General features: G+C 40.7%; 1 protein-coding gene across 6 annotated transcripts in view; it reads right to left on the bottom strand.

Annotated features, from left to right (window-relative positions):
• Window positions 1–612: 612 nt before the first annotated feature.
• Window positions 613–26,412, bottom strand: part of FSIP1 (fibrous sheath interacting protein 1) — a 94,237-nt gene continuing 68,437 nt past the window's right edge. For 5 of the 6 annotated variants that reach the window (XM_075103197.1, XM_075103199.1, XM_075103195.1 and 2 more), the window contains 2 exons: window positions 9,443–9,989; window positions 1,769–2,001 (listed from right to left, as the gene is read on the bottom strand). In XM_075103197.1, coding sequence (XP_074959298.1) covers window positions 1,784–2,001; window positions 9,443–9,989 — 765 coding nt within the window. In that variant the 3' untranslated portion in view covers window positions 1,769–1,783. Of the gene's footprint in view, window positions 824–1,768; window positions 2,002–9,442; window positions 9,990–26,412 lie in introns of those variants that run through there. The other variant, XM_075103198.1, reaches the window with a different exon arrangement.

The raw sequence follows: 26,412 nt of genomic DNA, 5'->3' as shown, positions 1-26,412 counted from the left end.
CACAGCTAGCCATTACTATAGGGTTTCACAATCCAGTAACTGCTAGGGCAAACTTCTGCACTCCTTCACTTTTATTCACACCGAGCCTTCACAAGGGACTAAGATCTTTCATCACTTAGTTACACTTCTTAATCAGAGGATAAGGTTGCCTGCTCTATGGTCACACTCTTCGCAGGATCAAGAATCAGATGCAGCTGAGCAGACTGGTGCTGATGTTCTGATCCAGCAGAGGATTTGTGCAAGTCTTTACTGCCAATCAAACCAGCAGTCGAGCAGACAGCCCCAGGCAGAGGACTGAGTACGTATTTGGGTCCTTCACTGAGTCAGGGCTCAGCAGCCAGACAGGCTGCAAGCTCCAGCAAACCGACCTGGGATGACAGACGCCAGGTTTTAGCTAACTACATGAAGAAAGTAGATTGTGTGCAAAGGAGCAAAGATGAAATCATTATATACCTTTCACATGTTCTGTTGTAATGAAGTCTCATCAGTATAAACGGAACTTGCAAATTGCATTTTATATTTTTCATGAACAAAGACATGCACGTCTATCAGACACACAGCTATGCAAATGCGCATGTACATTTAGTTGTCAGATAGAACACTCCCAGGAAATTTAATGAAATGCAAGAGTTTATTTTGAAATCAAACTGCAACAATATATGATAATGATAATAAGTATCTCTTAAGAATAAATCACCTCACAGAAGTTTTCAGTGATGATAATTCATTGCCTTCAGAGTGTCCGAAAACCACACTTTTACAAAAACCGTTGTGTAAAAAAGCATATAATCACTCTCCCCTCAATTGTCAATCTTCACACCATCTGTAAAAAAGAAAAGAATCATATGCTGAACTGTTGTAAGCACAATATTATTTGCAAGAGGAAAAAGCAACAGCATTTCATGATACAACTTCTACTTAAAACTTAATATAGCCCCCCCCAAAAAAAGAACCTGTAAATAATTAGCAATTGACTCATACAACTGAGAAACAAAAGCCTTTTCATATCTGTATATGGGTAAGTCTGGCTTCTATTTATCTCCGTAAACATCACCTATACATACAGACATATAACCCTGATGCAAATTACTGCTTCTTTCAATAAGCAGGAATTACTTATCTCTGAAGGCATGTGAGAGCTTCCTTCAGATATATATATATACACACACAAATAGATATGAGTGTCATGTTTTGGCTGGCAACTCAGCCCCACACAGCCGCTCGCTCACTCCCCCACTGGTAGATGGGGGAGAGAATCAGAAGGGTAACGCTCATGGGTTGGGATAAGAACAATTTAATAATTTAAATTAAAAAAAAATAACAAAAATGCAATGGAAAGGAAAACGATGAGAGGCATGAAACCTGGGGGTGGGGAGGGGTGGAGATGTACCCCTGAAACAACCCGCCCGCGCCGCAGCCACTCGCCGCCCGCCGACCCACCGCCGCGCCGCTCCCGAGCCGCCAACTGCCCCCCTCCATAGACTGGTCATGGTGTCACGTGGTATGGAATGAACCTGCCATTGGCCAGTCGGGGTCAGCCGCCTCCGCCATGGCCCCGCCCCTCCCAGCCTCCTGCCCACATGGCAGAGCGCGGGAAGCTGGAAAGGTCCCCAGCCACCACGGTGAGGAGAATTAACCCCTTCTCAGCCAAAACCAGCACATTCTCCACCCCTTATTCCATACCATTTACACCATGCCCAGGTCCCATACGATCCAATACAACCTCACCAACCACCACCCCTGCCCTTCCCATCCTTTAACATAATACACAGACATCATTCCCTTAGTTCATGGACCTTCCCTGTAAAATGTCCATTAAAATGTCCATTGAGTTCACCCAGTCCATGACTCTGGGCTCCATCTGCCGTATCAGGCTTTCAGGGCGGGAGAGATGGTGTGTGTGCGTTGGGTTGCTGCATACCGAGTCAGTCATTGTTCCATCACTGCTGCACTTTGCTGTTTCATCTAAGTTGATCTTCCATGGCTTGGGAGGCTCGTACTCTGATATCATTGATACAACACAGAGGTGACACACAATATTATATAGCAGTTTGCATCGTGCCATTCAGTTCATTTCCTGTTCTTGTCCAAAATCAAACCCCCTTGAGGCACACATCGGACTCCTCCATCCTCCCGCATCACCCACCAAGTGCGCCCAGGTCCTCGAGCAAAAGCAATCCCACGAATGGCTTTGCCTTTGCCCAAGGCAGGAAGAACCCAGACTGTGTTGCCCAGCATACTTTTTGCGTGCGCTACAGGGACTCCATCCCCTTCCACAGTATGTAGGATTTCTGACTGGGCAGGGCCAGCTCGCCTGGCAGATCCCCTCGTGTTGACTAACCACATGGCTTTTGCTAAACGTGCACCCCAGTGCCTGAATGTCCCACCCCCCCTTGCTCTCAGTGTAGTTTTTAACAGTCCATTGTATCGTTCAATTTTCCCAGAGGCTGGTGTGTGACAGGGGGTGTGATACACCCACTCAATGCCGTGCTCTTTGGCCCAGGTGTCTATGAGGCTATTTCGGAAATGAGTCCCGTTGCCTGACTCAGTTCTCTCTGGGGTGCCATGTCGCCACAGGACTTGTTTCTCAAGACCCAGGAGAGCGTTCCGGGCAGTGGCGTGGGGGACAGGAGATGTTTCCAGCCAGCCAGTCGTTGTTTCTACCATTGTAAGCCCATGGCGCTTGCCTTGGCGGGTCTGTGGGAGTGTGATATAGTCAATTTGCCAGGCCTCCCCATATTTGTATTTCAGCCATCGTCCCCCACACCACAGAGGCTTTACCCACTTCGCTTGCTTGATTGCAGTGCACGTGTCACATTCGTGGATAGCCTGTACAATAACATCCATGGTCAAGTCCACCCCTCGATCACGAGCCCACCTGTATGTTGCATCTCTCCCTTGATGGCCTGAGGTGTCATGGGCCCACCGAGCTAGAAATAGTTCACCCTTTTGCTGCCAGTCCAGATCCACCTCAGCCACTTCAATCTTGGCAGCCTGATCCACCTGCTGGTTGTTTCGATGCTCTTCAGTGGCCCGACTCTTGGGGACGTGAGCATCCACATGCCGTACCTTTACAACCAGGTTCTCTACCCGGGCAGCAATATCTTGCCCCAATTTGACGGCCCAGATGGGTTTGCCTCTGCGCTGCCAGTTCTGCTTCCACTGCTGCAGCCAGCCCCACAGGGCATTTGCCATCATCCAGGAGTCAGTACAGAGATAGAGCACTGGCCACCTTTGCCATTCAGCAATGTCTAAGGCCAGCTGGATGGCCTTTACCTCTGCAAACTGGCTCGATTCACCTTCTCCTTCAGCAGTTTCTGCTACTTGTCGCGTAGGACTCCATACAGCAGCCTTCCGTCTCCGGTGCTTCCCCACAAGGCGACAGGACCCATCAGTGAACAGGGCATATTGCTTCTCATCTTCTGGCAGTTTGTTACACAGTGGGGCTTCTTCAGCACGTGTCACCTCCTCCTCTGGTGATAATCCAAAATCTTTGCCTTCTGGCCAGTCCATGATCACTTCCAAGATTCCTGGACGACTGGGGTTTCCTACTCAAGCCCGCTGGGTGATCAGTGCAACCCATCTACTCCACGTAGCATCAGTTGCATGGTGTGTGGAGGGGACGTTCCCTCTGAACATCCAGCCCAGCACTGGCAGTCGGGGTGCCAGGAGCAGCTGTGCCTCAGTACCAACCACTTCTGAAGCAGCTCAGACCCCTTCATATGCTGCCAATGTCTCTTTTTCAGTTGGAGTATAGCGGGCTTCAGACCCTCTGTATCCCCGACTCCAAAAACCTAGGGGTCGACCCCGGGTCTCCCCATGTGCTTTCTGCCAGAGGCTCCAGGTAGGGCCATTCTCCCCGGCTGCGGTGTAGAGCACATTTTTTACATCTTGTCCTGCCCGGACTGGCCCAAGGCCTACTGTGTGAACTGTCTCCTGTTTAATCTGTTCAAAGGCTTGTTGCTGCTCAGGGCCCCATTTGAAATCATTCTTTTTCCGGGTGACTGGATAGAGAGGGCTTACGATCAGACTGTAATTTGGAATATGCATCCTCCAAAAACCCACAACGCCCAAGAAAGCTTGTGTTCCCTTTTTGCTAGTTGGTGGAGACATGGCTGCTATTTTGTGGATCACATCGACTGGGATCTGACAGTGCCCATCTTGCCATTTGATTCCTAAGAACTGGATCTCTTGTGCGGGTCCCTTCTCCTTACTTTGTTTTATGGCAAAACCAGCTTTCAGAAGGATTTGGACTATTTTCTCTCCTTTCTCAAAAACTTCTTCTGCTGTGTTGCCCCATACGATGATGTCATCAATGTATTGAAGGTGTTCTGGAGCTTCTCCCTGTTCTAGTACAGTCTGAATCAGCCCATGGCAAATGGTAGGGCTGTGTTTCCACCCCTGGGGCAGTCGATTCCAGGTGTACTGGACGCCCCTCCATGTGAAAGCAAACTGTGTCCTGCACTCTGCTGCCAGAGGGATTGAGAAGAATGCATTAGCAATATCAATTGTGGCATACCACTTGGCTGCCTTGGACTCTAGTTCATATTGAAGTTCTAGCATGTCTGGCACAGAAGCACTCAACGGTGGAGTGACTTCGTTCAGGCCACGATAGTCTACTGTTAGCCTCCACTCTCCATTAGATTTCCACACTGGCCATATGGGACTGTTAAAGGGTGAGGGGGTCCTAACTGATGACTCCTTGGCTCTCCAGTTGGTCAGTGAGCTCATGGATGGGAATCAGAGAGTCTCGGTTGGTGCGATATTGCCGCCGGTGCACTGTTGTGGTGGCGATCGGCACCTGTTGTTCTTTGACCCTCAGCAACCCCACCACAGAAGGGTCCTTCGAGAGGCCAGGCAAGGTAGACAGCTGTTTAATTCCCTCCACCTCCAAGGCGGCTACACCAAAAGCCCATCTGTACCATTTTGGGTCCTTGAAATGCCCTCTCCTGAGTTAGTCTATGCCAAGGATGCACGGAGCCTCTGGGCCAGTCACAATAGGGTGCTTCTGCCACTCGTTCCCGGTTAGGCTCACTTCGGCCTCCAATACAGTTAGCTCTTGGGATCCCCCTGTCACTCCAGCAATGCTGATGGGTTCTGCCCCTATATAGTTTGATGGCATTAAGGTGCACTGTGCGCCGGTGCCCACTAAAGCTTTATACTCCTGTGGGTCGGACGTGCCAGGCCATCGGATCCACACAGTCCCGTAAGCCCGGTTATCCCATTCCTCCACCCGGCTGGAGGCAGGGCACTTCTAGTCCTGATCATGGCAGTCACAACTCACTTCCTGTAAATCTGAATCAAGAGTCTCTCTATTAAGCTCAGAAATAAAATCAGCACTTCTACTCCTCTGTCTGGGGACCTGCTCACTGGAAATTGGAGCAGCAGCTTTCCTGGAAGAACCTCCCTGAGTGATTGTTCTTCCTTGCAGCTCACGTACACGTGCCTCTAAGGTCGAGGTAGGCTTGCCATCCCACCTCATCATGTCCTCTCCGTGGTCATGCAGGTAGAACCATAGGGTGGCCTGTAGTGGGTATCCTCTCCTTTGAGCAAAGGGACACTTATTCCTAACAGCTGAGACACTACCCCATAGAGGTAGGGAGCAGGACATATCTTCTTTGAGTTGCTGGACCTCTCAGGACAGTTTCTCCAGAGCAGAGACTAGCGAGGAAGAGATATTTGCTTTATAATCCCAGAGTCTATCAGTCACCTCCACCACCATTGGTGCCTCGTCCCCTGTCCAGGACATCACTGCCAATGAGTTTGCATGTGAAGATGGTGCGCTCCGTACAAACTTCTGCCACACGGGTCATATGTGCTCAGCTTCATCTGGATCTTTGGATGACCGTTGATCATCCAGATCACCATAAATCACCTCAAACACAGCTAATTCCCTTAGATACTGGATGTCTTGCCCCATAGTTGTCCGTTTTCCTAGGCGATATGTAACATCTTCTTTAAAGGGCTACCTTTCCTTCACTCCGGACAGGAGTCGCCTCCAGAGGCTGAGGGCTTGTGTTTTTTTCCCAATTGCTTTGTCAACGCCCCCTTCCCCAGAAAGGGATCCCAATTGTTTGGCTTCTTTTCCCTCTAATTCCAGGCTACTGGCCCCGTTATCCCAGCACCGGAGCAGCCAGGTGACAATGTGCTCACCTGAACGACGGCTGAAATCTTTTCACGTATCTCGCAGCTCACTCAAGGACAGGGATCGGGTGGTCTCCGTTTCATTTATGACTTCTTCCTCCTCTCCCCGTGATGGCCCTGGTTCTTCATCATCCCGTTCTAAACGAGTTGACGTCCGCTTCCAATATTTCGTCTTGTGTATGGGGGTGACTGATACTGGCACGGGTTGATTCTCTGAGTCAGCTCCAGTACCTGTCGTGGGGGTTTGAGTGGCCGCGGTGCTTTTCCTGTGGGTTTGATTAGCTGCAGTGCCTGTCACTTTGTCTTTCAACCCAGAGACCTTCTCTTCCCCTTGGGAGCACTGAATACTGTTGAGCAGGGCTCGGTACGCGTGGGCCAGGCCCCGGCACGTTGCAGTTATCTGTGTCTCTCTGGAGTTCCCAGCGTAACAACATACTTTCTCCAAATATTCTACTAGTTTTTCAGGATTCTGCACTTGTTCAGGGGTGAAACTCCAAAACACTGGGGGTGCCCACTGCCCCAGGTATTTGCCCATGCTATCCCACGTGCCCTGCCTCTCGTAACTATCAAGCCTCGGGGCAGATTTCTGGGTGATATTCTCAAGTTGCTTAGTCAAAACCAAAACAACATGCCCAAAAACTAACAATAAGTGTTCCTTAACCACCCGAGGATGTTCAAGATACAAAAAGGTGGTTGTAATAAAGGCAGAGACATCATAGAATAAAGTTGCAAAGACACCATTCTGTATTTCCTCCATATAAGATCTCTCCGAGGAGGAGTTATAATTGCTAATTGCCTCAATGAGGTGGTATCCAAGGTACAGTAACGGTTTCAGCAAAAACCCCAAATACCAGATAAAGCTGAAAACCAGTGTTTGCATAACAAATCGCGTAGGCAAAACGTTACTAGTCACAGCAGAACAGAGCAGACTCAACAAACCAACACCAACCTTTAACACCAACTGCGAAAAGGACAACATGGTGCTGCGACCAGCATCTGTTGTTATCTCCAACCCTTGAGCCCCACGTTGGGCGCCAAAAAGACTGTCGTGGTGTAGCCGGCAGCTCAGCCCCACACAGCCGCTCGCTCACTCCCCCACCGGTAGATCGGGGAGAGAATCAGAAGGGTAACGCTCGTGGGTTGGGGTAAGAACAGTTTAATAATTAAAATAATAATAATAAAAAAAAACACAACAAAAATGCAATGGAAAGGGAAAACAACAAGAAGCATGAAACCCAGGGTGGGGGAGGGGAGGAGAGGGGGAACGAACCGCCAAAACAAACCGCCCGCGCCGCAGCCGCTCACCACCCGCCGAACCGACGCGCCGCTCCCAAGCCGCCAACTGCCCCCCCTTCATATCCTGGTCATGGTGTCACGTGGTATGGAATGAACCTGCCATTGGCCAGTCGGGGTCGGCTGCCCCCGCCATGGCCCCGCCCCTCCCACCCACCCCCACCCCCCGCCACGCGGCAGAGCGCGGGAAGCTGGAAAGGCAGCCGCCCCCCAAAGGCAGCCGCCCCCCACGGTGAGGAGAATTAACCCCTTCTCAGCCAAAACCAGCACGATGAGGTTAATAATTATGCTCTCCTTAAATAACGTATTACAGTAAACCTGTATCACAGACTACAGTACCATAATGACTGCGAAACCAAAATTCTGATAAACCAGTTTCACACCGTTTGCTTACACAGCACTACACAGTGTTTAAACCGCATGTAGCACATCAGAAAAATCAAACTGTTTGCAGAATATTATGCATATATGTTTAAATGTCCTTCAGAATTAAGACCATAACAAAGCGCAAATATGTCAATGTCTTTTAAAAATAAAAATACACCTGACACCTTCATCTGCAGATGTATTTGCCTTAAACTGGACTCCACTGGGAGCTCCATTTCTCCATAGAATTAGCACATCTAATCATGTCTGAACTAACAACAAGCCTACCTATAGAATACATTAGGCAACTTCACAAATTTGATAAAAATCACAACCTTTTGCTTAAAGCAGGGAATAATTGCTGAAGACAGAACTAAGTCACCTTTGTGGGAAACAAATTAGTTCCATGGAAAGGTATAAGGGTTTTCTGATTTATACTGTACATTTTCTCATAAGCAGTACATTGACAAAAATAATAAGAATGGACTGCTGCCTATTTAAATGCTAATTTTGGAGGTGTGTTTTAGCATTAGATTAATATTAACAGAATATAATAAATCTGAATGTAATTAAACTTACAGATAACTGCAAAACATTTGACACTAATGTAAAAACAATTACAATCCTCTGAAGTGGGTTTTATTTTGCACTTACTTTTACTGTGCCTAAAGATTACCTCTTCACATGATTTTTAAAAATCAGACACTGACACAAAGACTGATGAGGTGATAATCTGTGATAATGTCCTTGGTTTTGTTCTTATGTTTTTAGTAAAAATGAAAAGACTTAGAGACTCTGAAAACTCAGAACACTCCCCTCCCTGCCCCCCTAACAAAAATATTTGGAAAGCAAAATGACCATAAAACCAAGATGTTTATTAACCATACAGATTTGAGGTCTCTATGGTTGAACATTACTTAGCCACTACTGAAAAAAGATAATCGAAACACCCTACTGCATTGCTCTGACACAACACATAACAATGACTCAAAGATATTTAAATTATTATGCAATAATTGTTAACACATTCACTTTAAAGACTTTTAACACGTAATGTCCATATCGAAATCTACTTAACAGCTGAAATCTCCTTGTGCAATAAAATTACCTCATAGTGACTATCTCTACCACAACAGGTATGAACAGTTACCTGCCCACTTCACTACATATCAGCTACAGTGCAATTTATTATTATTTTAATATAGCCAGGTCACATTTGCTTCTATACTACTGCGTTTACATTATTAAAAACATTCAAGAAGCACTTGGATTTTTGTGTGAATTGTTATACCATCTATTGGGAGAATATCTGCTCTCCACAGAACAGTGAACATGACTTTCTACTATCAAAAAGATAATCCAGATGTGTTGTCAACACTGTTTTCCAGCTGACAGAATTAATCAACACCAGTATTATATTTTGTAAGAGTCCTAATCTTATAGTCAATTATGTCAGGGCAAAAATTTCAATAAACATTCTGTATTTTCTGTGTATTATTTTTGGCGCAGTTTTATAAGAGTACATCCTTGCCCCACCATAATAATCAGTGTGTACTGGTGCATACCTTTGGTGAGAACCTGCTTGGGTTTTTTTCATCATAATCAAAAGCCGATTCTAAAGGGTCGTTAAGAGTCTCACCTCCTTTGGTTTGCAGTGGTATGCTGAGAATGTCAGCCTCTGTGGATGGCTCATTGTTCAGGCTGATGCAATATAACGGTTCACCCAAGAAAGAAGGTTTCTTCAACCTTTTTGTGTTGAGTGCTCTTGACATAAAGTAACCTTCAGTAATACTCTTATCTCCCATCTTCTGTAAACTTTCTAGGTCATCAGATTCCTCTGTTTGGGCCAGTGAATCCTTTGATAAGTGACTATCAGCCAATGCTTTGCTGATATAGTAGCCAGGGATTTCACTTTCTGTGTTAACACATAAGCTTTTGTCTTCAAGTCCAGCCTTTTCCTGAGCTGTTAACATGCCTACAATATGGTCTTCAACTAACATTTTGGAAAGAGTAGTTGTGGAGTGAAGAGTGGAGTCTTGACTTGTGTAACAAGGGGGACTTAATCCACAAGAAAGAGATTCCTGAGACTTTGGCATGGTAACGTTGCTTATTGTTCTCTGAGGCTGCATACATTCTTCCAGAAGGGTCTTAAGCTGCTCTTCAGAGAGGCCCATTTGTTCTTCAGTCTGAAAAAAAAAAAGGGCAAGAATTTCTCTGTCAAAACATAATTAATGAAAAACAGTGCCATAAAACAGTTAGAGAGATACAAAAGCACTGGCAGAACTCTCAAATTGATACAAGTATTTTTCAATTCAAACTGAATTTAAATATGCATTTACATAATTACATCATTTATGTAGCATCCTCACTAGGTTCTAGATAGATTAGATGCTGAAAGTTAGGAAAGAAGTCTGATGTCCGCAGAGCACCGAGAGGCTTTGTTTAGTCTTCCACTAGATATCACTGCTTTTTCATTACCAAAGCACATACTTTTTCATATATCTTCGTTTGCTGTGTATACATACAGACACACACACACTTTTAGTTACTGAAAGCAATATAAGACATTGCTAAAAGACTTTCAGCTGTTGGGGCGATGCAACTGGGGTCAAAAATGGTTTTAGACCGCACCAGCCCCCAAAGGTGGTCACATATTGACTGAAGTATTCCCAGCTGCTCACTGTAGAAATGCAACATAGCCTCTCTCAACCGTGTGACAAAAAGCACATCAGCTACAGGATCCACCACATCAAGTATGTCCCATGGCATGTGACAGAAGAAAGCCCCATCTTCTCTACGACAGTTTTACTGCTTTCTACAAGCTGTCACTGCTTGAATAGCTCCAAGATGTATCTTTTCAGACTATTTCTTATTCAGACAGTGGCACACTCCCAATGTTTTAAACATGCAGGTTTCCTTTAGTGAGCCTTCCCTAAAATTTTATATTAAAGATAATGACTGATATTAGCTGGTAACGGTGAAGAATAGCAAAGTATATTTTGCTTAGAGAGGTTTGCAATGGGGAGTTACTTCTAGCCTTTGCAACGTTAATGCTGCTTGGTAATAGAGAAGCACAATATTCCCTGACAATTTAAAGATTATAATGAAAACTACAAGACGTATTTTAGATATGCATAATACATTTGCCCAAAAAATATGAGATACAGAACATATAATAATAATATGTTATAAATGTTACAGATACTATGCAGGATTTAATGGAAAAAGATGCTTTCTATGATCAAAACCTCGGTTTTATCCAACCTCCAAGAGACAAAGGGTCATCTGACAATCTGACGAACTCCCTAAGGCTGCAGTGATTCAGGTCAAACAACGATTTTATTCACTGTGTAATGACTATGACACAGAATTTACTTTACACTGTGCTAGACCATGGAGCTACTATCATTTCAGAGGAAAGATCAATATCAGATGTCTAGCTGATTTTTTTTTTCCCCTGAAGGTCTCTTATCCAACTACAGGAGTGATATAACCCTGTTTGATGTATATGACATGATGAGATCTCAGCCTAAGTAGCACAGGGTATACGGATTACGCCTGAAAACTGATTATTCATATTCATTAATGGGGACAGTTTTCCGTCAGGAGGGAAACAGTATTTCTCTGTAAAACTTCTTGTGGCTATTAAAAATTACAAGGTGACACTACAACGTGAATAACGAAGATATTTTAGGTTACTTTCAGTCACCATTCTGTAGGTACATGTTCAAAAATTAATAAAAGCTAATAAGTGCTACTATGGACTGATTACTTTGCAGTGCAGGCACTAGGTGATACACTTGAACTCAGGTTTATAGACTTATTCAACCACTAGTCTTTTCCTGCACAGACCAATTTCCTTCCCAAAGACACCTGGAGTTCACTCCCTACACATACAAAAGAAGACGACTGCATTAAAGAAATGGAGATGTTAAGGGCTTTTAAACAAACAAACAAAAAAAGCATGGACAGACTATCATTATATGTAGAGAACTTTATTTAGATGAACATAAAATCAGGTAATTATGTTAAGATTCAGTTAATCTTGGTATCAATTAATGTACTTTTGATAATATAACTGAAATCAAACTACAACTGTAATCACTTAGATAACAAATAAATTTAAATTTTAATCCTAGTGCAGAAAGTACTCACTGATGAAAAATAAGTCAGGCAGGGAAAAACAATTACGAGCAAAACACATAACAAATCAAAAATGAAGCATAGAATTTCTCAAATTTTCACTCTCAGTCTAATCTACTAGCCCATGCTGAATTCCTTACATTTCTTGAAGGAGTATTTTAACTTGCAGGACAATGTCTGTTTACAAGTAGTCGTTATTAGAATGGACTCACTATAAGAAACAAGACGCATTCACTCAAGCAGAGCAGCACAGTAACATAGTGGTACCACTACTGGAAGCACAGCTGCATCTAGAGGATATCCACAGAGCAGAATATTATGCTATGTAAACATATTTGTATTTGTATCACAGAAGATTGTCACATCTGGAAACCCTCATGGATTCCCACATGGTTTTGATTGTGCGGTTCTATACTAACATATTTCAAAGCTCTTGGCCAAGATCATTTGGAGCTAATTTTATGTTAATGACAGGGCAATTCACTCAGTCCAGAAAGGAATTCTGCATCTGGTGTAAATGAATGACTGAGTCAAAAATGAACTTAGTGAGGAAGATGATCTTGTCCTGTCTTTCTTCTGTCCTTTTATCCCCGCCAACCCCATCCCATTTATCTGCAATCTACTTCTCCTTGTCCAAATTTATTTTTTTCTTTTTTTCCTTTCACAAAAGTCAAATGGCTTGTATTGACAATTAGTTCACAAATTACCTTGATTATTACCAGAGGGCTAGGTGGGGAGAGTTAGAGCCTAAGGTGAATGGGGAGGGAAATGAGTATAATAGCTATAAAATGAAAAAGTTTGGTAACTTGTCGGCTTGTTTTCCTCCAGAGTGGCAGGCCTGAAGACAAAACACACGGCATAAAACGTTAGTTATTTTTGTTCTTTCTTTATCTCTTTCTCCCTTTGGATTGTTTTGTAAGACATGCTTGCAAGGATGCAAAATAAGGAAAGATAAGGTATTTAAAGTACCTCTCAAAAAATTACATTTTAAAATACTAAATGCTCACTGTTTGCAACTTTCTCGTGCCAAAGTCATTTTAGGGTTAAGGAAAAATATACAGTAGAGAGGATAGCTCTTAAATAGCCATCAGTCATCCACTCAGCAGCAGCAGCAGCAGCAGCAGCAGGAAATTTACATTGAAATGAAGGCAGAAAGGCTTGCTGCTGAAATCAGAAAACTGAGTTTAGAGAAACATGTAATACCCTAAGGGGAGACACCTCACACCAAAAAAGGCTGTGCATTTGCAACCAAATGAGCTTTTTAACTCATGCAATTGCATAATACAGCAACCTTAGGCATTTGCAAAGTATACATCTGCACACACCAGAAGAAATCCTGTCTCAGCTAACTGTACTAGCTTAGAGTCACAAGACCTGCAGTCAGTAATGCTGTCTTAGGGAAACACTAGATTCTACTTCTCCCAAGCTTTCGCTGCCCTCACTGTAAATAATTTACAACTCCTATACAGAAAAATACTTAAAGATATTTCCTTAAAAATACAAGGACATAAAATTAATGTAATTCAAAATGCAGAAACAGCCCACTAGACAAAGGAAAATGAGCTAGTAGGTCTGGTTCCCATTAGAAATTGGAAAACCTTTTAATTGTTCTGGCTAATTTTTAAGAGGACATTGAGTCCTATTCATCTCCTAGGCTTTTACCGTTAATGATCCAAAAAACTAATTCCTAGCCATGAGTTTAGGAGCCTGCTAATGACCTTTACAGTTTATGTGTGGCTAGTTTTTCACACCCTTGTGGCCCTTCTCTGACTGAAGATTTCTTTTTCATTGCTAAATTCCTCAGTGACATGGGTCTGTAGAGAAAACCTTACTACATGTGGTAGGAATGCAAACTTCTAGATCACCGTGGACAGACCTGCTGTGACTACAGGCTTGCAAGTCCAAAGCTTAAGGCTTGTTTTCCACATACACATAGTAACAGAAACAGACTAACGCTGAAAGGCCTGATCAGATTTCAGCATGGGGAGGAAGCTAGTATGTCAGGATTCTTTCTAATTATAGTAAATCATCATAAAATGACACACAGTAAATGAATACGCACTAGAAAGCCTGGACTATTTAAAGACTCACGTAGCTGGCATGTCTATAAATATGTATATTTTGTTGCTTAATCTGCAAGTATTACAATCAACAGTTCTCATGATACTTTATTTGCTTGAAACAATTTACTCTGATGCTCTAATATACTTACATTTTTACCGATGTGCAGGACTGTAACTGTCAATTCTAAAGTAACTACTCTCTTCCTGGTAAAAAGACTCCATTTTAAGAGTACACTGATCTATTGAGACAACATTCAGATTTTTGACATATCAGCACAGGAAAGTTTTATAAGTTTTAGTTATTTCATGACTCTTTAATAGTTTCTCAAACAGCTCTGTTCTGCTTTGAAAAGGCAATCCTTGCCTTGTATCTCTGCACTACTCAACTCAATGTGCACCATCAACTCCAAGGTCTCACCTTTATGCTTCACACTGAAGCACCATGCACTTGTCTATGAACAGCAGTGGGCAGTGCTACTGTGGAATGTTATTCATATGCTCTGCTCAAAAACATACACACCATGTCATTGTGGCAGAGCATCTTAAAATTTCCAGAAATGCTAAAAGCACAAAGTTCTTTTGCACCACAGAAGTCAGGATTGGTGTCCATAACTTGCAAACTAATTTAAATTGTGAGAATATGTCCTTATGAGACTGTTGTGGGTTAACCCCAGTAGGCAGCTAAGCACCACACAGCTGCTTGCTCGCTCCCCAACCCCCTACCCCAGTGGGACAGGGGAAGAGGAAAGGAACAGTAAAAGCAATAAAACTTGTGGATCGGGATAAAAATAGTTTAATAAGGAAAGGAGAAGGGAAATAAGGAAGAAAACAAAACAAGTGATGCAAAGGCAATCACTGACCATTTCCCATGGGCAGACCAATGTCCAGCCAGTTCCTGGGCAAAAGATGGGTAACTTTCTAGAATCCCCTCTTCCCTTTTTATTGCTGTGCATGATGTTATATGGCATGAAATATCTCCTTGGTTCGGTCAGGTTATCTGCCTCTCTGTGCCCCCTCCCAGCCTATTTTGCATCCCCAGTCTTCAATGCAGGGACAGAGCGAGAAACAGAGCACGCCCTGATGCTGTGCAAACACTGCTCAGCAACAGCTAAAACACAGGTGCGTCATCAGCATTATTTTGGTCACAAATCCAAAACATAGCACCAAACCAGCTGCTATGAAGAAAATTAATTCCATCACAGCCAGACCCAGTAGAGACCCATACACCCACTTTCACAAAGAAATCCTTCAGTGTCCTGCATGTCATGTTATGGCTTTCTATGCTTGCTTGTTTGTTTTAAAAACAACACATTATGAGAAAGAGCTTAAAGATTGTAAAAGAAGAAAGTTAACCTTTCCTCTGTAAGGCTATCTCAGAAGAGTTATTACAGAATGTAATGAGAGAACATGTAACCAGAGTAGATAAAAACATGCTAACAACTCAGTGAGCATGTTTCTGGGGAGGACAGTAATGTGTATGGATTTGGTGGTGGTAAAAATTTAGACTGGAAGCTAAATAATGGATTCAGAAATTAAGAGCTCCTTGTGCTACAATCATGGTTCACCATCTGGTGGTCTTGTGCTTACATCTAGTTTGGTTGCATTTGGGGAATTCTGTACTATTTCAGGAAAGACATAAATCTTTAAGAATGAACAGGATACCTGAGCCGTAGGAGAAAATCTCCTGCTTTTGCTCTTTTCCTGCTTCTGCTATCTTTCCTTCTGTTAGTTACATTTTCCCTTCTCTTATTTTTCCCACTGTTTCTGTTTGTGTAAGGGCAGAATGAAAAGGTCTGGTAATCAATTTTCTGTAGCTGCTGCTGCTAAGAGACAGAAAGCAGAGAGGACAGAAATATCTAGGCAAGAAAACCAGAGCACCAGAAAAAAAGAGGAAGAGATTAGTGGGCATCTGGTAACATCACCGTCTGAAAAGAAAATTCAACTTTTAACATCATAAGCCATCAGAACCACAACATCAAAGCCATTATCAGTCTCACAGAATCACATAAAATCTCCATTAAAAATAAATCTAAAAATAGTATAAAAATTCAGAAGATAAAATGAACTTTATTAATAAATTGGAAATAAAAAACCCTAACGGATTTTTTCCCCTTTCTCTGACAAAAAGAAATCTTAACAGACATCAAAAGGGTCCATAAGTTTATACAATTTTACTCTTATTTAGAGTAGCAAGAGACACAAAGAAAAGCAGGTGAAAATTGTGAAGGAGAGACATAGTAATTGCAGTGGTTCACTTCATTTAAGATAGTAAAAATAATTATGACAAGCTCTTGCAGGCAAAACTAATTTAAACATGCATATTTTAGTCATTACAAAGAGGCATAATACTTGTTTTTATTTTATCTTCGTCAAAAATATCCAGTCAATTGCTCGTGGTTTCAATGGGCAAATAATGAAAAACTGGCCTCCATCAGCTATGCCACACCCCGCAGACTTTAGAAAGAGAAAGCAACTGGTTGCCAGAGGTGACAGAAGAAGGAGGGAAAAAAAGGAAGCCAAAATATCTTTTACAATCATTTTCTTCTCAATTGATACCATAGATGCTAAGCTACATTACTTGCAGCCGCAGAGTTTCCATGGTACTACCCTAGGATATAATGAAGAGGCTTTGGTGGCTGTAAGTGTGAATTCCTTCTTGGAAGCGTATGGAAGCAATTTATAACTTTTGAAGATCCAAAAAGTTTTATTTCTGAATTTCTATAAGTTGTACTTTTTACCCTTCATTTTCTAAAGCTTACTTTCAATTTTAGTTTCATTTCATGGCAGCTTTAGATCTACAGATTGTAGAACACTTTCTAGGTGCCTGCATATTAGCAATTAAGTTTTCATGGACAACAAAATCTAAATTTATATGTCCTCACCGAAGTTGTAAGAAGATAACTTCAAGGAAACAAAATTTGAAAATTTCACACAGGTCTAAAGTTTCTAACATTCCTATCAGGCCTGTATTTATTAATAAAAAATATTTTTGAAGTAATGAAGATTACATCATTATTTTTCTCAGTTGTCTATATATGCATATATGTATTAGAGGAAGATTATGAATTTGAAGCTCCATTTTCATTAAGTGAACCAAATACAGTATTTATAAACTTTAGAACCTAAAAAGTACTGGATTCAAACCTAAGCAGTTAAAATATCAAATATAACTCATTAAAAACTCTATTTCCATTAGCATGCTGGCTTTTTCTGTCATTTTAGGAGCTAATGTAACATAAGACTTATGCATCATTGAAAGAGAGAGCTAAGTGAGTTTTGATTTACTGTTACAAAACAGTAAAACTGTTATAAATCTCCTATATTGTATTACCCAGATAACTTATGAATAGTAGGTTTTACACAACAAAACAAATGGTTGACAAAGGAATATCAAAGGAAATTCTGAATACATCGTGTATAATACCTGAATACAAAAGCAAGTAAAGGGTAATAGAAATTATTTTAAATTAAATTAGAAGTATTTTTCCTATTCAACTAATCTTTCCTAAAATACTGGTGAATGTGAAACTATGGCTAAATCTGGTAAAGTCTGACCTTCCTAAAACATAAACTATTACACATTAAATAAAAAATTATATTCAAACAAAAACAAGTTATAAAGAGTGTTTTATTAGTGGCTGGGAATTGTTACTACCTAAGCTGCTGAGTCTGCTGAGTTAAATGAATTGATAAGCCAAATTTTGATAATTACAGTGTCTTTCAGAGGTACTGAGAGATATTTTGTGCATTTGAATTTACTCTGTTTTCTTTAGTTCAATCCTGTTTCATGTGAATTTGAGAAACTGAACAGAAGCTGGAAGAGCAAGAAAATAGTTTTGATCTGATGATGAATAAAAACAAATGCAAGATGACATCTAGTATTATAAAATCATGGAGACTTTTCAAGCAATAGGATCAATCCACTAACTGCAGGTAATACATTCTATTAACAAGAAAGCAAGTAGCTTTAAACAGGGGTATTTTTTTAAAAACATTTCCAACTTCATAATGAAATCTGGTTCTGCCCAAGCGATATTCTAAAATGTTATAACATTATACTGTTCTCCCTTACTGCAACCAGTGTTTGTGGTGTTCTCATACCTCTTGCCCTAAGATCCAAATTCTGGCTGTAATTGTATAGCAATTTTGACTTATGTGTGTATTGTGTAATAGAAGTTTCATTAGTTAAGTTTCAATAGTTTTGAAATACTGTTGTCTTGCTACCGAATTATACTCCAACTTCCATCATAAGCAGCAGGGCACAAATTTCTAGTAAGCAGGAATCAACAAGGGAAGAGATTTTATATAAAAGGTAAGAACTACACTTCTAATTAAGCACACATTAAACTCTGTAGTTAAATGTGCATAGAGAATATTTCCCTGACTAGGACAAAGAGGTACTAACTTAATGTGATGGGTATATTTAATTGAAAATCAACATATCCTAACAGTCACTAAACAAAGAGAGTCAACTGTTCATTAGAAAAATAATTCTAAAGCTGCATAAACCCTGATGTAAACCCCCCTTGATTTAAATACTGAACTATGATAAAAGTCTCTGATTTAAATCACTTTGAATTGAAAATCCATCTACTCCAAGGTTGTCAACAGATGTTTTGCAAGAATTCAGCTCTTCTAACTTCAGAGTAGTTCAACGTTTAGCTCATCCACTCTACTGCATTTGTAGATAAACTAAGCACTGTACTATATGTGAGTCACTGTGTAATTTTTTCTCTCATTCCTAAAATCTTGCTCAACAAACGGATAGACGCCTAGTTTTAGAGAACTTCATTTCATACACTTTCAAGCATTCTTAGGTTAGAAAGCATGCTGTTTTTATTTGAACACACTGAACATATGTGTGAAATGGAAGACAAATTCCTGAACTGGTATTTACAATCCCTCATTCTGAACAAGACTCTCATTTTCTAGCCTCTACTGAAGAAGCAGAACTTCTGCAATCTAGGCTATTTAGCATTCAAAAACAGTTTCCTAAGCATCCTGGTTTGTGTTTTTAACTGTTTGTTATTAAGCATTTAACAGATTTCATTCCATAGAACTATATTCCTTGAATATTATTAAGTTGTGGCTTTAATTTTCAGCAAAGCCAGTAGAGTAGACAAAAATGCCTTGATGTGGTTGCAGCTGTTTTCTGTTACAAAAACCCATTTATTTTTCTTCTTTTGGTCATGTTGGCTTTTATTTTGCCAAGAAATAGATACAGTGTAGCATAATGGTACCACAGTATCTTATTATAGACACTTTAAAACCCTGCAACATGGTATCTTTTAAGATTTTAAGAATAATTACAGGTGGTGCATAATCTATTGGGGGAACAGAAAATGTAAATAGTAATAAAACTAAGGACCCGGATATTAGTTTCTTCGTATCGTAAGAAACTTCACTGCAAGTGCTAAAACACCACTAAAACTAACAAAATGCCTCCATCCAATAAGAAGGAAAAGAGGGAAGCCAAACACATGATCTAGATGACCTATGTAGTTAGGTGTAGTTTAGTCTCACTAAAAGTAAGGAGGACTGGCCCAAGGATCAGTACGCCACAAAGACCGACCAAAGCAACTACAGGCAGAAGCTTAAAAAAGAACACAATAGTTTGTGTATTCTAGGACTTCAGACTGTATTTCCTGAAATTCTTTAGGGGTGTCTTTTAAAGTGAATCTTATTAATTGGCCCTGTGTATCAACAGCAACATGCATCTCTGAATACTGACTTCTTCTATATAACATATATATGTATGTGGTAAACCTGACCTGTGATATATATTTTGGAGACTGAAATATTCCCTCCCAATAGTGGAAGATGTTATGCAGGAACCTCTGCTCTACGCAGAATAACAAGATACAGAAACCTGCAGTGTTCTCGAGTGAGGTAATACAGGTGGTGTACAATCCCAGTTATCCAAGTTAAGGGAAAAAGCACGCAGTTTCTTTACAAGTGTGGCTTTCTTACAGAGTTTTTGACTCTGCATTAAAATACAGATAACGGTATTTCTCTCTTTCACATTCTTGCCACCTAAATCAAGAGCCTCAGCCAAGTCCTAATGTTAACTGTAGTTCCCCAAGCTCCACACAGGCGCCAGAGAGACACCAGCACTTCAGATTGTAATTCAACCCAGGTAAAATGTAAAGAAAAGAATGCTTAGAGTTTTGCTTACAAATTATTGTTTTAAAACTGAAATCTTTCTGACACCACAATTCAAAGGACACTAGGTAGAAAGAGAATAAATGTGAAGGAGTAAAGATCAATATCACAACAGAAATTTGGTAAATCACAGAGAATTAGAAAAAGATAAGACACTACTTTTCAAAAACTTGTTTCCAAGAAATATGTCAAAGTACAGAATTGTAAAGTCACCTAGTTTTAAATAACAAGGCCCATAGTGTATCACACTGGCTTAGCTTTCATTGTCATCTTGTAGTTCATCCCACAAGCTCAATAAAAGCATGTACAATATTGCCGTGTATTTGGAAATGCAAGCACTCAAACACTGAGAGCCAGGACACCTCTTCAAAAATACTAGGTCTAGTACATCTGAAACTGTAATTTGTTCTTGTTTTGATCTTTTAATTGTTACAGTTTTAAAGAAAGGCTTGGTTTTGTCTCGTCTTTAATATGAGCAAAGATTCTAGTGCAATTATGGTAGTGCAAATATCTAGAGCTTTAACAGTACAAAAAAATTACACCGCTTGTGGGAAAAAGAAAGAGAAGCTGGCAATATTTGTAGTTACGTGAATTGCAAATACGGAATCCTACTTCAAAATGGCAGGACTATTATGTCTCTTAAAGAAAGAAAAAAATCAAGTTCCCATTTACTGTTCATGAAATGTTCCCTAAGGAACACTCCCTAAGGAACAGCCCATCGAAAAATTTATGAAACTGTCATTGCCTTCTAGAGAAAAATCACTGTACATGAGTATAGACAAACAAGTAAGGGTAGGAATAGTTTTGCCACATCACAGTCTCTGCTTATGGGAGGTCAGAGAAAAGAATAAAGAATTGGTTTGCTGGTAAAGAATTTTATTTTCTTTTTGTGTTTAGTGGGTTTTGTTGCTGCAGGGCAAGTGCAAAGTTTCTATAGGGAACATCGGGTTGCAGCTGTACTTGTCAATGTGGGCATATATTTCATGGAGTGCTGAAAAAACTTTTTAAAAAAATAAAGAATGATGAAGAATCTTTTTCTTTTCCAAAGAATGGAAGGGTATTTTGAAATGAGATACCTGCATCTGGCTCTTCCCTCTCCATTCAAAACGAAAACCCAAAAGCCTTTAGGAAGAATGTGATGAACAATATTGCCCCAGGGAAAACATTTTATCTGGAGTTTCAAGAATGCCTGCACCCGTTCTTGATTTCGAGGAAGAGGGGGCGGATCCTTTCAGTAAGTACAAGAACAGGAGTTAAACCTTGAAATATTAAAATATACATTACCAGAAAATTTACATTTACCACATAACAATAAGAAACGTTAAGACTGAGATAAAACAAGTTATTGTTAAAAGAATTAGTTACTTGATGTTTAACAGCTGTTTAAAAAAAATCAGAACCGTAAAATACTCATTAATTTTTTCTCTAACTACAAAGGTGACTTCAGTAGGTCTAGTTGTTAAAGTAAACCTTACTTTTGATCATTTACTAAAACCTTTATAGTTTTTCCTCAGGCTTGCCTAAGACATACAGGAAACGTGCAACAGTACCAATGACCATATTCCTGCTGGAACGATATTCTTCTATTATTATAACTAAAATCCATGTATTTTATGTCCTTGTCAGACTAGAAACAGTATAAGCATTATAAGACCAGGTAGGAGAGCCAGCCTCCTCCTTTCTCTTCTGGGGGGATGAGGAAAAACCTCACTGTTACTTTCGGTCACTAAATTTATGAGAGTTTTTAATTCTCTAGGCCTTAGAAATAAAAAACCCCTTTCAGCATCTTTTGCTGTTCTTTTTCTCAGTCACAGGTCCTTTCTCTTGTCCCAGAACAAAGACTTCTAGAAAAGTGCATGCATTGGAAATGTTGCACTTCCTTACTGCTATTATGCTGGTTTGTGTAATCAGCAGCACAGGTCTATATATCTGCATACAGACAAAAAGCAAGAAAGCCTTTACTCCCTTTACTGAGAGAGTAGGTTGATTTGTCTGTGGAGGCTATGAGCCAACAGGTACATAACACAACGTTGTGGTACGCACGTTCCCTTCCCTCCACTTACTCATTTCCTGGTAAACCCATGCCTGGTAAATAAGAGATGGCTACGTGCTTGTAACCAGAAGCAACGATGGCATTTAACAGGTCACACAACCACACTGGGTAGGCTCTCGTACTTACTCCTTGTCACCAAAGTGAATGCTACAAGCCAAGTGACAGATGTACAGGAAACCAGATGGCCCAGACAGGATCTACTAAGCATGAGCATACCAGCTTTCCTGCACCAGGGACAAAAAATTATTATGCTCATGCAGAAATCTAAAGGCTTTATAGTAAAAAGTCTCTGCTTAAAAAAGTAATGTCTTAATGATACAGGAACATTTTAGTGCTTGAATTTCTCACCCATTTTCTGCCAAACATGCTCATATGTAAAATTTATCTCAAAACATCTGTGTAAACACTGATTCTAAGAAACTTTACTTTTAGGGAAATTAACACAATTCTAGAAACAACAAACAAATTACCAAATGTAAAATGGTACAGCTGTGTGTAGCTCACAGAAAAGTCAATGTTTGCAGTTTGAAGTGTGTAATTACTATGGGAATAACTAAAATATATATTTAAATGAAGCTTGGGACAATCTCATTTGTACTCAATGATGTACACCACTGCACAAAAAGGAAAAAAAAAAGTCTAATATTTCCCCTAGTAAAAGACATGAAAGCACCAAAAGACTCATGTTCTTCAAAAGAAAGTTAGGTAAATTTATAATGCATTTGGGATACGGGTGACTCTACTGGAGCTGGAGTCTGTGTTGTGCCCATGAAGTCAAAGTTCATATGTCACTCATAAGATCTGAAAGATTAATTCACAAAAAGTCTGTGTGATCACATTACAAGGTCAATGGCTTAAACACAAAGCACTGTGCATCCCAGTTGCTTGGAACTTTCTTTACCGCGCATTGGAATGTTTTTGCCCAGTTGCTTTTGTTAAAAAAAACAACCAAAGCTCGTGGCTGTGCTTCTGATGAATTAATGATGACATTGTTGGTTTTACAGGACACTACACTACTCTCAGTTGTGTGGAATCTCAGCTACTGAATCAGTAGGCAATGACACAGCCAAGCGTTTTGTGTGCACCTTCCAGGCAGCTAGCAGAAAGCTACTTATTCATTAGGCTAATTAAGATAGAGAGTTCCTGTTGAAATACATTGAAAAAAAGAACAGATCATATCTTTTGAAACAAAAAGTAGAAGCTTAGGGTGGATGATAAATATTCAAAAGTTATAACTTCTTTATCCAAGGACACTCACTGCTTAGGTTAACATGCTTTTCCATTAGGCTTATTAGTATTTCAAAATTTTAAAGGAGTGTCAGGATAGACAGGCAAATTATTCAACTTAAATATACAAGGATCTGATTGAAACGCAGTTCATACATCAAGCTAAGACAAGTATAACAGATCTTCATAGAAAGATATGCACCGCTGAAACACATAGCTTAGCAGCAGTTTCTAGCATTATTGCACTGCATAAGATGCAGTAAGAGCATACTAGAAGAGACAGAAGCTCTAAGTATCTGATTTTTTATGCTAATGACAATAATAAAAGCATACATAAATATCTAACCTGTTGTTGTTAGAGACGTAAAAATCTACATAAATACCAAGACTGGACAAGCTGCAGTCTGGAAGGATGATGCTGTGTAGTAGTATAGCCTCTACAAGGTGATTACGTGTGTGCACACCAGCCTGGCTGGCACAACTGGAGAGCTCTGATTTGCTAAAATGCGTGAGTTTTAATTAAGAAAGAAACATCATAGTTCTGAGCCACACAATGATATTCTACCCTTTTCAGAGACATCAGAAATCCATTCCTTCTGGAATTTTAAGAATGAATTGTTGTGGATCTCACTGGTCTGCCTGGCAGGAGACGCAACCAACTTGTTCTTGCCTTGTGGAATCTGTTCATGCATGTATCCCCTTATGGAACTAAGCACCACTTGATACTGGAATTCTTTTAATGTGCCTGATGCATTTGTTGCAGTCTGTGTTTTACTTCATGCATTATTGGCAGTGTATTTCTTACATGGGTCATTCATTTCTAGTTTTATTTGAGCCAGTTTAATATTGGCTTGTGGGAGCAATAGGCTGTAAGTCCCCATACTAAAAAGCCATAAAATGGAGTATGGAGAGAATAACAAGGGCAGGGACAAGACATGGGTATTTTTGTACTTTATCCTCAAGTCACTCTTAGGAAAGGGGATTAAGGCACTTCAGCCTCCCTACTAAGAGCTGGATGTGCTAAGCACTAGGTCATAACATCTTGCACCTTTTCAGGGGTGCTCTCTTTGGCTTGGCTTTCCTCACGTAATAGAGCCGAGTTTCAACAACAGCCATGAATAATACTGCACTGAATGTGTTCTACAGCTTACTGAGGATGGATGGTTTTCTCTTCGAAGATCACAGATATAGTTTGAAACAGTGGGCTTACAAAGAACTAAATTTAGTTCTACCACTGCTAGGCAAATGTTTCAACCATCAGATATATGGAGTAATTAAAAGGGCTCTTCCTTGTTTGAAACAAAAATGTTTTAAGTGTGCCTAGCTTTACAAAAGTTCCTCTAGGCTTTAGATCTTAAGACACAGGCACCTGTCCGAAGCCCATATAAAATGCCTAAGCTACAGAAAAGGTCCAGACAGGTTTGGGTTTGTTTGGTTTTTTTTCTCTTTTCTCGTGTAAGTTAGCCATAGGCTGTTCCCAGCTCAGTAAACTGGCTGCTCTGAATATTATTCTAAACCACATAATCCTCATTCTGAACTGCAGAGAAAGCACAGGAATTAACATACATTCACTCAATAGAGTTTTAACTGACCTGCCCAAGGTGGGAGGGCAGAGAGTTAGCTGAGCTCCCATCTTTTACTCATGATACACCTTCTCTCAGGGTGCACTTGGTAGAAATTCACATCTTGTTTAAAAACAAACAAAAAATGTCTCACTAATGAAAAGGAACCAGTGATTTAAGTCTCTCTCACTTGTTTGATTTATATCTATATATGTGGAATGAGGGTATGCAAGTATGCATGCATATATCCACCATGCACCCTAATGAATTAATTTAATAATTTACTATCTTATTCACAAAAACAGAAGTATGAGGATGGGCATGGGAAGAGGCTACAAATGAAAACAGTACAAAATAATACAGCATTAAGAAGTTAGTAAGTGAAGTGGACACATATAATGCAAATTCCTATTCTGCAGTATTAGGTAGTCAATTACATAATTTTAAAAATCTCAATATTTGACTCTAGGACATGCAGAGAAAATCTGGATCACTGTATCTCCCAAAACCACAAAACAGGCCCATATGTTCATGAAACAAACCATATGGAAAAAATCCATCTTATAAAAATACCCAGGAATAACAAGACTCATCAAAGAATTCTAATAATTTCTATGAAGAGGAACTTAAGATTTATTTTCCTCATGACACAGGAAAAAAAGTTCATGCTGTAAACTTTAAAAGGTTACTCTGGAGGGAAAAAAAAAGTGTGGTGGATATTTGTTAATACAACAAATATAATAAGTTAAGAAAATAAAAGCACAGCTTCCCTTCTCTAAATGAAGCCTCCTTATTTCCAGCAAGCAGTACTTGGTTGAGAGTTCATAGAATCATAGAATGTCCTGAGTTGGCAGGGACCCACAAGGATCATCAAGTCCAACTCCTGTCCCTGCACAGGAAACCCCAAATTCACACCATGTCTCCGAGGGTGTTGTCCAAGCGCTCCTTGAATATCGCCAGGCTACCATGCCATGACTACCTCCCTGGGGAGCCTGTTCCAGGGCTCCACCGCCCTCTGGGGGAAGAACCTTTTCCTAATACCCTACCTAACCCTCCCCTGGCACATCTCCCTGCCATTCCCTCGGGTACTGTTATCAATCACCAGAGAGAAGAGATCAGCGCCTGCCCCTCCTCCTCCTCCCCCCCTTGTGAGGAAGCTGCAGACCACAACATCTCCCCTCAGTCTCCTCTTCTCTGGGCTGAACAAACCTAGTGACTTTAGCCACTCCTCATACAGTTTCTCCTCTAAACCCTTCACCAACTTCATGGCCCTTCTCTAGACACACTCTAGTGGCTTTATATCCTTAATGTCCTGTGGCGCCCCAGGACTCAGCTGGCCCACTTGGCTGCCAGGGCACGCTGGTGGCTCATGTTCAACTTGCCATTGACCAGAGCCCCC

Source organism: Phalacrocorax aristotelis, chromosome 9 (genome assembly GCF_949628215.1).
Source record: "Phalacrocorax aristotelis chromosome 9, bGulAri2.1, whole genome shotgun sequence".
In the NCBI taxonomy this organism is placed as follows: domain Eukaryota; kingdom Metazoa; phylum Chordata; class Aves; order Suliformes; family Phalacrocoracidae; genus Phalacrocorax; species Phalacrocorax aristotelis.
This window is presented reverse-complemented; position numbering and strand designations above follow the sequence as displayed.